Genomic DNA, 11,424 nt, shown 5'->3' on the forward strand with positions numbered 1-11,424 from the left:
CTAAGTACTTTCCTCTCTCTGTCTCTCTCTCTGCGCTAGGTGTGGAGTACAGTGCTGCTATATATATAAAGCTACGGTCGCTTCCTTTTCGCTCTCTTTTTTTAAAGCCTCTCTCTCTCTCTCTCTCTCTCTCTCTCTCTATACATCCTCATTTAGCAGCCCAATCACATGTGGCCACATGGCATAGCTAGCCTCGCTCCCTTCTCCAAGTCGATCTTAAATAATCAAGGTAAAAACAAGCTTGTACAATTATTTTAATAAAAAATATCAATATTGATCTTGAAAAAAACCCCTTGAAAAGATAAAGTCAAACATATCTTCAAAAATCAAATTTTCTTGAAATAATAAAATGTCCACTAAAATTACTTTTTTTTTTGTTATGTGGATTTAGATTTGTATAGTTAGTCTATGTAGAGTACAAAGTCTTTAGACTTTAAAGTTGTATTCTATCTAGAGTACATAGTCTTTTATCTTTAGGCCAGGTTCAGACGAGGCGATGGTAGAGAAAGGGGAAGTGGCGTGCGTCCTCCCTGGCAAACAACCATTGGGCAAAAGCATTGCAAAGCTTCTTCAGACCCACCAGCGATGGAACGAGCCCCCCCCCCCGAAAGAAGCCCACTATCGGGTTGCTTTTCAACGCAAATGCGATGTGCTCGTCTTGATCTCAGGCCTGCAGCTTCGTAACCACATGATCAATCATTGAGCACGTTCGCACCATTACAATATTACTACTGCTACTGTTTTGTGTGAATAGCACGGGTAGAGGCATTGCGAGCTGCAGGGTTGTGTCATCACCCTGTCTGAACCCAACCTTAGAGTCATTTCCTACAGTCCTATCCTTCTACATTTTAAATTAAATGTTTTGTAAAGATTTCTTTGAAGTGAATATATGAGTGTCAAGTGCATGCCTCCTCCTTCCTTGAAAATTTTAAGCACCATTATATATATATATATATATATATATATATATATATATATATATGAGTGACAAGTGGATGCCCTCTCTTTCCTTGAAAATTTTAAGCTCCATTATATATATGAGTGACAAGTGGATGCCCTCTCCTTCCTTGAAAATTTTAAGCTCCATTATATATATGAGTGACAAGTGGATGCCCTCTCCTTCCTTGAAAATTTTAAGCTCCATTATATATACTATAGATGCTCCCATGGACTCTAAAACAATTGCAATTTATATTTTCAATTTGAGTTAGTATGCCCCCCTCCACATGAAAACTTCAAAATCAAGGGAAGCTTTAATGGTGCTATCTATCACTATCTTCTTTCTCCTACGATGACGTCTCTCTCTCTCTCTCAGATATATATATATATATATATATATATATATATATATATATATATATATATATATATATATATATATATATATATATATGTGTGTGTGTGTGTGTGTGTGTGTGTGTGCTTTTGGAAAACCAACTTGCATCGTGAGTAGGTTGCTGGCACTATCTTGGGTAACTTGTTACAAAGAGGTGTCGTGAGGAAGGGGAGGGGTTGCTAACGTAGGAGAAAACTCACATTAGTGTAGATTGGGGGTTGTTGTAGGAAGTTGTGGTGAGAGAAGGAACGGGCTCAAGGGGGGGGGGGGGGACTAAAGGGCGTGGGGTCTTTAATGAAAATCCCATGATGGGATCCACGGTGATCAAGTGCATGTGCCAGGTTGACTCGATTGCCTGATTTTAAAGGGGCGTGTCTACTTTTTGTGTCCTAGTTTACTACTGGGTGTAACAGTTTACTATGTAAGTTTTTGTTTGGGCATTGGGGACAACAAAAGGCACGCGCCGACGTGGTTAGGGTATTGTGTTGCCTCAACATAGTATTGGGTTCGAGTCCGGGTGGTCACCAACACGTGCATCCTTTGCTTGACGTCCACTCTCCTTGAGATTCGTGAATGCACTTAGCTGCTGTAGATTCCATCATGGGGTCTTCATTCAAGACCCCATGCCTTTTAGGGCTTAATGAAAACCCGCGTCCTTTGTGGCTTTTTTTGGGGTGGGGGGGGGGGGGGGACTTTTGATTTAATGAACTTAATTTAACACTTGTCAATATGTCTAAACAATTTTATGAAAATCGTGAAAAAAGGGAATTTGGAGATGATCCCATTTGGAGCGAAGGCCAGAGGTTGGCGGTGAGGCAAGTGGGAGGGTAGAGTTTGGGATGGATGGTGCATGCCCCCCTTTCGAGTCGAAACTACCCATCGACATCTCTCTCTCTCTCTCTCTCTCTCTCAGCCTCTGAAGGGCAGTGGGCGGTAGCTCTTGGAGGCTTTTAAGCCAAAAGCAGGTTCTGTTTGTGCCGGATGAGCACTACTCTGTGTGTGTGTGTGCGCGCGCATGCATGTGCGCATCCTTCCAATATCCCTGCCTTGATTGTAGAGAGATGTGAGGTGTATGAGAGAGAGAGAGAGAGAGAGAGAGAGAGAGAGAGAGAGAGAGAGAGATGCAATGCCTACAACGAGATGAGACAGAGAGGGAGATTCGATGTGCATGCTTATGTGGGGATAGCATGTGGGGGGTAGATGCGACACATGAGCATTGTTTGGTGTGTGGAAGAGGCAACAACAGGGAAGGGCGGCAAAGCGCTGCAGACATGGGGGTTTACGCGAAGGGGGTTTACGTGGATAAGAGAGAGAGGGGGGGGGGGGGGGGGGTTTAACGTGGACAGGGGAATATTCCAGGGTATCCAGTAAAGAAACATGTTTTCTTTATTGAAGAGGAAATACATGTGCCTACGATTTAAAGAAATGTTTTGTTAATAAGAATCTATGAAGATGCTCTATAGAGGTGACGACTCACATGCAGGCGCGTAGTGGCATGGGTACGTGCGGTGGCCGATGGCATCCACCTTATCGACTGCAGAGTCGTGGGATGATAGGCGTAGGAGAAGGGTGGCCATCACAGCCTGTTGTTTTTTCTAATTAAAAAAAAAGCTGCTAGAGCAGCGCACGAAGAGTGGCTTCTTAGCTAGCTTGAAATCCCGGTATCGTCCGTGTATTCTATCTGTGTTCAAATCTCGAGCTTGGAATTTTACTGTGGAAAACTCAAGCTTAACGCAACATGAAGCTTACCGCGGAATGGAATCTAAAAAGATTCGTGCAAATATAGTAGAGATTTGAGAACCTGCGATAGGGTGGCACAAATGTGGACAGGAAGTATATAGTGTGTGTATGTCAATATATAATTATAGTTATATAGATTATGTGCTTTAATAAGGGAGAAGTGGCTACAATGCTTCTCTTTTCTTTCTCGCTTGCTTTGAGAAAGACTATAATTAAAAGAGAAAATTATGAAAATACCCCTCTAATTGTGGAAATTTCCAAAATACCCTTTAAATTTCAAAATTCCCAATATACACCTCATATTTTGTCATAAATTCCCAAAATGCCCTTCAAATTTTCCAAAATTCCCAAAATACCCATCCAAAGATAATTTTTTTTGTAGATTTTCATGAGAAGACGGTTGTCTATCAATACAAGATACTAAAACTAGAATTTGAGCTAGTTATGTAGGCTTTAAAGATGAATTGCTTCCTTATTTTTAGACATAATTGTCTTTTTTTGGGAGGTAATTAGTGACAAATTACATGCTAAGCACTAAAAAACGGATCTCCAGTGTCAAAAAAGAATAAAGATTAGGAAATCATGAACAATCCAACTAAAATAGATACAAGAGTATTTTGGGAATTTTTGAAATTTGAGGGGTATTTTGGAAATTTCCACAAATTGGAGGGGTATTTTGGTAATTTTTCCTAATTAAAATTATGTACATTATGTAAGGGAGAAGTGGCTACAGCGCTTCTCTTTTCTTTCTTGCTTGCTTTGAGAAAGACGCTCTCTCGCTGTCTTCTTCTTCGGAAGGGGTGGGAGATGGCGACCTTCGGGAGCTTCGCAGGCCTTGCTGCGGGCGCCATGGGTGCCCTCTCAAGCTCCGAAATGCAGCTACTGGGCCTTTACGACTACTCCGCATCGGGTTTCAGCCCAAAGTCCTCTTCCGAGGTAACTCTTGCGTTTACTCATCTCCTCTATGTTCGTGCTTTGTTTATATTGTTTGGTTCTTCATCTTTTCTTTGAGCAGATTTGGCTGCAAGTTTACTGAGACATTGTACTCTGAGAATTCGCAACTTAACTGAGTCTCAGACCTGTTTTATAAGAAACATTGCACACTCATTAAGTATGGCTTGTGGTGTTTCCAGATCTTGCGATTTCAGTGATTGGAAGTTTAGGACACAAACTTCAATCAACCTTGCAGAGTGTTGTTACATATTGCATTTTGTTTTCCTATCCCTTGTTTTGACATAGAAAGATTATTGGACTATAGTTTCTAGGCTGCCAACCCGTGGTCTTGTATGCTCACATCCTCATTGCTTGTACCCTTTTACAAAATGTCTGGTTGTTTTCTTTTGTTCTTTTTGGGGTGGGGTTTTGTCTTCATTTGTTTGCTGCACATTTTTGTGTGGTGATTGTGCATACTTGTATTTCATGTAGCAAAGCGGGCGCACAACATGTTAATAGATTGAAAAAATGATATAGACTCCAGATAGGGGATCAAAAGATGGATTGGCTTCGAAAGTATATGTTAGCTGTACAAGCTAGAGCTCGATCGCTTGTACACCATGTTGGGTTTGCATGTAATCAATAGCTTTGATTTGTAGACAGATAAGTATGAGATCGATTTCGGCACAACCTTTGCCTTGTCTGCCGCAATATCTTTAAAAGAATAGATTGGTCCTGCAGGCTCTAACAAGGAAGTTAGAGCAATCGCTGGAGCCTAACGTTGAGAATAGAATCGCACCACATTGCCTTCCTTCCGCAAATCTTTGAGTGTATTAGATGAAGTGTTAGGTGCAATGGAATTGAAATGGTGAAGATCTAGATTTTACACTTATACAAATCTTTACTTCTTTTTTTGCTTGAATGTGTGCTACTTAGCCTCCTTTTATTTCCTTAAAAAGGGAGAATGAGAGAGACAGACATGTGTAGAGGAGGGGAGAGTGAGAGGAGGAGAATGACACCTAATAGGGTCTCAATCAATCCTCTCAAGGCCGATGTGGTATTTGCTTTTGATTGTGTAAAATGAAATGTACACACATGCAATTTCTCAAATGCAGACCCTACACATGTCACAATCAGGAGCGCATAACAATATAAAATACATTCGGATAAATAGGATTTATCACTTATTATTGAAGCCAAAGGATATAGAGAGAAATAGATAAAGGGAGAGAGATAAGAGAGAGTGAGAAGATCGATACAGTACTGGGACCAGAAGATGGGCTTGTCCCCCCCCGTAATAGTATCTTCATTACTGAAGAGTAGTCTATACAAGCACTTGAATCGAACGTATTACCACGTTCATTCTAGAATAAGACTCGATGGTTCCTGGAAGCCTCAGATTCCGATTCCTAGGGCAAAACCCTATTCCAAGGAACTTCCATTCCTTATTCCAAATCCTCGAGAACTAAGGTTCTTGCCTTTGGATCTCACCTTCCAGACTCGGGGCATGGCATCCCTGCAACTCTTTTCCGACTCTGTTTCCAGAGTCCTGTTCTTGCATAATAACTCCGCTTTCTTGGACACGAAGTCCTTACTTGGGAATCTCAGCGTCCGGATCACAACTCGAGAGACTACCTCTCTCCGATCCGTGGATCTACTTCGCAAACTTGGGTACAAAACCCTTGGGCTGATCTGGCTCTAGTTCCTCAGAGCGCTTTCTCCTGCAGAGGCTCATGCCTTCCTCTGCTCCTACTCCCTCACTAAGAGGAAGTACACCTGCAAACAAATACTTAAAGATCATAACATGAAAATCATTACCTTTAAAGTTTCCTTTGAACCCATCTTCATTAAGTGCTTGCTTTTCCTTGTGCACAATTCTAACACAGTTCGGAATTTCCTCTTGATTATGGATATTCCCTTTCTGATGCACCTGTCACCCACCTTGTGACGCATCAGGAATACCCATCACCTAGTCTTTTCCTACCGAACTTACGGTACAATCTCCTTCGCGATTCTCTATGTCACCCATCCTATGACGCATCAGAGGTGTCCGTTCCCGGGTGGTTGGATACTTCTTCCCGATGCTCCTTGCCACCCATTCGATGTGACGCATCAGAAGTACCCGTTCTTGGTGGCCTTACAGATATTCCCGTTCTTAGTGCTCCCTCATTACTCTGAATGACACACTTAGAAATATCTGAACTTGGATGTCTCCAGTGAGAAAAACCCTCTCACTGAAAATTCCAATAATTCATTTAGAATTATTTTTTCTTAGTGTTCTAAGCGAGAAAACCCTCTCACTTTAGAATTATTTTCCTGTCAGATAAAGCCAATTTAGCAACAACACACATGCAATACCTCAAATGCAGACCCCATTGACTCGAATAGGGAGTGTCGTTGCGGTAACTCTTGAAATTGAAGCACCACCAAGGCTGATTGGATGCACCTTTGGATCCGTCTCGATGAGGGGTTGTTGATGGCACCAAGGGGTAGATTTGGGCTGGCTGCAAAAACGTAGATCTAGTGTCACAGACTTGGGCACCCCAAGTTGGAAATCGGGCACGACACACGAGAGAATCACTTAAAATACTTGACAACTTTAAAATATAAGTCGACATGGCCCGATGAAGTTCCGTGCCCAAACGTGTTGGCCCCAAAACCTGGCGTCCCTTTCGGTATTTCTTTACTTGAATGCTTGAGCAAAGTACAACACCCGAGGGGTCCTTTGCTCTCTGCATCCAGATGCTCTGAAGAGTGAGGCTCCAAAGGGTCTATTTATTCTTACAAGGGATGCCCAAAAAGCAGAGCCCCAAAAGCAGTAAACTCAAAAGCAAGAAGTCCCAAAAGCAACTGGTTCTCAAAAGCTGTCAAAAGCCATCAGCGCAATTTGCGGAAATCCGTACAGACCTTGCATGTCATCATCCAACGCAAATTTCGGGATTTCGTGTAATCTGCCACGCTAGCGTCCGTAGTGTCCGCGGGTGGTCATGCCACGTCATCATTTTGTGACATAATCCCCCTCTTGAAAAAATTCTAATCACCCTCAATTACGCCTGCAAATTCAGACATAAGCCATAAACCAGTTCAGTAGACACTGACTCTAAGTACTGACGCACTAGACGACACAAATCCAGCACTTGTACAAAGACGACAATCACATCACATCGCATCACATCACCATTGTAAGCCCTTGGAATATCTGTAACGTGTTCCACTATAGGACTGTCAGAAATTGGGCGAAATTTGGGCTTTGCTTTTTGCTTTTTGCCTTTTCTGTCCTCCTTGCTTGAGTTAGAAGACCTAGAAGAATTGTAAGAAGAAGAAGAAGAAGAACCGGGTAGTCCTTCAAATCGTACATGCTTCTTCTGCTTTCTTGCAAATGCAAAAGAAGATTGATGGCCCAAATAACCGGGGTATTCAGTCCCCTTGCGCTTTTTCACTTGCTTTTTTGAATTGCTTGTTCGCATCCAAACGCCGACTGATCTGTGTCTGAACCACCTCTTGTAATTCTTGCTCTGTATACATCCTCGGAGAAGGAGGTTTCTTGATTGCCAGTTTAATGGGTGGTTCTATGGCTTTCTGCCACACTGGATGTGCACTTGTGCGATGAATTGCTAAGACAAAAATTTTGCAAATTGCGGATCCTTCGCAAATTTAATCATTTGCTTTGTGCACTCGTCAACCTGTTGTCGACTTTCCATCTCTTGAAGTTCGTACTGAGTAGGCCGAGGTCGCCCGTACTCTTGCTGTGTTAAATCATCATAATCTTCTTCGTGATCTCCTCCTGCGGTAGCGGATGCAAAAGTAGTCGACTGCTTCTTGTTGGAATCCCTAAGTGTCGCGAGGGAAGAATCGGTTTTTCCGGTAAAAGAGAAATCGGCCGCGCTCTGATACCTCTGTAAAAAACTTTGACACCCCAAGTCAAGATTCTACCGCGACACAGGAGAGATTCACTTTAAAGTAGTTCACAAAAGACAACATGGCCCGGCGTAGTTCCGTGCCAAGAGTATTGGCCCCAAAGACTGGCGCTTCTTTCGGTATTTCTTTTTATATTAATCTGTGTGCAAAGTACAAAAGAGTCGGCGGGATCTCACACTCAGAATTTGCATCCAGATGCTCTGAGTAATGAGGGCCCGTGGACCTATTTATTGTTAGAAGGGATGCCCAAAAGCAGAGCCCCAAAATCTCAAACTCAAAAGCTAACTGTCCCAAAAGCTCTCACTTAAAAACTTCCAGCCAAAAGCAGCCAGCGCAAATTACGGAATTCTGTACATACTGCCACGTCAATAGCCCAACGCGTTTTACGGAGAACCTGCCACGTCAACAGTCAGCGGAAATTGCGGCATCCATATAGTTTGCCACGTGTCAGCCTGTTAGCGCGATTTCCAGCACGTTTTCCGGGAGTGAGCCAGCAATGTGTGTGTGTGCAGGGGCCAGCCACGTCACCAGTTTGTGACACACTTCCTATGTCCGTTCCCACAAAGGAGAGAAACCTCTTGAGAAACCTCCTGCCAAGAAAGCGAGAACTACAGTGGGACTTATTCCAAGCATCTATGCAATTTTTGTACCCGATGCTTCCAAGCAATTGTGAAGAGCTTATGGAAAGATTCATGGCCACAAAGCACTTATCTTCTTTGATCTCGGAGCCACTGAAAATTTCATCCACTCAAAATTTCTCAAGCTCATAGACTTTTTGAGTACGACCAATTTGCTAGAGGCATAGAGGCAGAGTTGGCTACAAGAGATACCAGCATAGTTGTCCCGCTTTTTTTCTTTTTTTAATGAGAAAAAGTAGATTGATAAATTAAAGAGAGCTGAAAAAAAGAGTAGTAAGTACAAAGATCCCACAGGAAGGGGGTGGGATGGCCCCATTTGTTGTCGGCCTTATTGGTACCCTTCTCGTCACCATTCAGGGGTACCACGACAAGATCAACCTTCACATCATGAAGGGGCACTGCGACTCTCTTTTGGGAATGCCTTGGCATGACCAAAACCATGCTACCTTCCCGTTCCCCAACAGAACTATCACCTTGAACCACGATGGCAAGCTAGTCATCCTCAGAGTCTGAATGGAACTTTCAACTCCCTCAGTCCGCGTCTTAAGTGTGATTTTCTATTTCAGTCTCATTGCGAATAAGTGCTAAAATTTGTTCCATTTGTTCTTTGATTTGGCAAGTGGTGCCCAAAGTGGTTACAGCCAGAGCCTCTTGCATTGTCTTCTTGGAGTTCCCTCCCCAGCTCTGGTTTTTGGGAGCCAGCTACCTTCAGCAAGTAGATTGGTCTCTATCCTACCTGGTATTTCCTTGTCTGCTCCAGTGCAACGCTTTGCTTGTCTTTTTGTGTTGGATTGGTCTAAACCAAGTTGACAGTAAATTAGTATATACACGTATTCTCAATGTATATATATCCCAAGTAATTAAAAAAAGTTTGTGTGCTTTGAAGATTTCAAAGGCATGTAGAGGGTATATCAAAAGTTTTGGGCAATTTTTACTCGAGTGCATCACCTTTAAAAAAATGGTGTTTTCATATGAAATTCTATATTTCTTTTTTTAATAATCATCTCCCTACATGCCTTGAGAACAAATCCCTGACAGGTTTTGATGCGTTTTTTTGTGATTTATGGGAACAAAATTTTACACAAAAGTTGCTTATAGCCATAAAAGTGGCTTGTGTTCACACAATTCTGGTGTTAACAGTGCATATGAAAGTTGACAATTGCTATGGCCCTTGTAGTGCCCTCCAGACCAACCTACAAACAAGGGCTTCAGAAGTAATTAGAAAATGCTGAGTGGAATCTTTCATTGCCATGAGAAGGAAATATACGTAGCTTGTTTGCATCTCATAACCATGAGCACGTGGAGCAGACTTTGTTAAATGAGCCACGTTTACCATAATGTCTCAAGATTTGAGAGAGAGATTCTTTGCAAGTAACAGCAGAATTCAGCTCACACTGGTCGTAAACAAGTTTATGTAACCATGAGAATGAATGCATATGCTGATCGAGTGGCTCTACCTTTGTTTGTGCTTAATTCAAAGCTTCATAGTGGCAGTCTGTTTGACAATAGAACACATTGATGCATGTGCTTTATTGCCATATAATTTTAAAGAAAAATTATGTGCTTTTCCCTCTGTGGGTCATACGTTAAGATAGTAAGTTTTAGATAGAAGAAAAGTTGTTTACTAGAACCTTGTTTTATTAACAATTGAGATTGTTGGTTCTTTAGGAAAACTTGCAGGCTTTTCAACTTCTCCTTTAAATTTTGTTTCAGGCTAGTCCTCCAGCACAGGATTCAAATCACCGCCTGCAGACGCCTGCACAAAGAAGTGGTTTACTGTCTCGATTTGCTCTTGCAAAGCTTGCTCCTGAGTTCAATGGAATTGGTTGCTTTGACACAGTCTTTGGCTGGCAGAGTCCTTGATGATGCGTAGCTTAGTTTTAGAAGATCCCTGAAGCAATCGAGGATAAGCTCTTTGTTTGTCATCTCATTTTGTGGACACTCAAAAAAGTACACACTTCAGATTTTATTTAGCTATGCAGTTTTGGCATTCGAGTGTCATGTTGGATTGATTTCTGGCTGTCTGCACGTGTGTGGATTCTCCCTTGTAGGTGTTAATCTGAGAGGTGAGGTGGCTTCTTGTTTCCATCCGTTTTGGATGTCCCCTTCAAGAGAATCTATTTTGTGTGGTTAACTGTGGACTCAAATATCCCCTTCAGCAAAATCTATTTTGGCGTTGATTTGTCTCGTGACGTGCTTCTCGTGACGTTACGGGGGTTGACACTCAGAAGGTTCCCCATGGTGGTTTCTAGAGAGAGAGAGAGAGAGAGAGAGAGAGAGAGAGAGAGAGAGAGGAAACTGGAATAACCTTTCTATCACCCAAGTGTGGTAGATTGGTTATCCCACTTCCCTCATGAATGAGGGGTATTGAGTTCAAGACTCGTCTGAGAGATCTTTTGAGGTCTCTTGGGATTGTTCCTCTCTCTCTCTCTCTCTCTCTCTCTCTCTCTCTCTCTCACACACACACACACACACATCTCCATAAGATCTCTCTCACACACACACACATCCCCATAAGAGAGAGAGAGAGAGAGAGAGAGAGAGAGAGTTCTTGAAGACCAATCATTCATCCCCATAAGATCTCTCTCACACACACACACACACACACACACATCCCCATAAGAAAGAGAGAGAGAGAGAGAGAGAGAGAGAGAGAGAGAGAGAGAGAGGGAACTCTCTCTCTCTCTCTCTCTCACACACACACACACACACTTCTGAATGATTGGTCTTCTCTCTCTCTCTCTCTCTCTCTCTCTCTCTCTCTCTCTCACTCACACACACACACACACACACACACACACACACACACACTCTTCTGAATGATTGGTCTTCAAGAACTCTCTCTCTCTCTCTCTCTCT

At 42.5% G+C, this 11,424-nt stretch overlaps 1 protein-coding gene across 2 annotated transcripts; it reads left to right on the forward strand.

Moving 5' to 3' along the window:
- The first annotated feature begins 3,813 nt into the window (after window positions 1-3,813).
- LOC147454491 (uncharacterized) lies at window positions 3,814-10,555 on the forward strand. Of its 2 annotated transcripts, XM_086516429.1 has the most exons (3): window positions 3,814-4,012; window positions 9,186-9,304; window positions 10,279-10,555. In XM_086516429.1, exons 1-2 carry the CDS (start codon window positions 3,884-3,886, stop codon window positions 9,282-9,284), a joined length of 228 nt encoding a protein of 75 aa, XP_086372555.1. In that variant the 5' UTR covers window positions 3,814-3,883; the 3' UTR covers window positions 9,285-9,304; window positions 10,279-10,555. The 2 variants fall into 2 exon arrangements, with proteins under 2 accessions (XP_086372555.1, XP_086372554.1); XM_086516428.1 differs by lacking the exon at window positions 9,186-9,304 and having other exon boundaries at window positions 3,822-4,012.
- Window positions 10,556-11,424: the final 869 nt, after the last annotated feature.

This window comes from Adiantum capillus-veneris, chromosome 7, assembly GCF_014529385.1.
Source record: "Adiantum capillus-veneris isolate H3 chromosome 7, ASM1452938v2, whole genome shotgun sequence".
NCBI classification, from domain to species: domain Eukaryota; kingdom Viridiplantae; phylum Streptophyta; class Polypodiopsida; order Polypodiales; family Pteridaceae; genus Adiantum; species Adiantum capillus-veneris.

Coding starts and splice junctions, on each gene's coding strand:
- LOC147454491 (XM_086516428.1), top strand. CDS start 3,884: ATGGCGACCTTCGGGAGCTTCGCAGGCCTTGCTGCGGGCGCCATGGGT. Junction 4,013..10,278: donor GCCCAAAGTCCTCTTCCGAG/GTAACTCTTGCG, acceptor ATTTTGTTTCAG/GCTAGTCCTCCAGCACAGGA.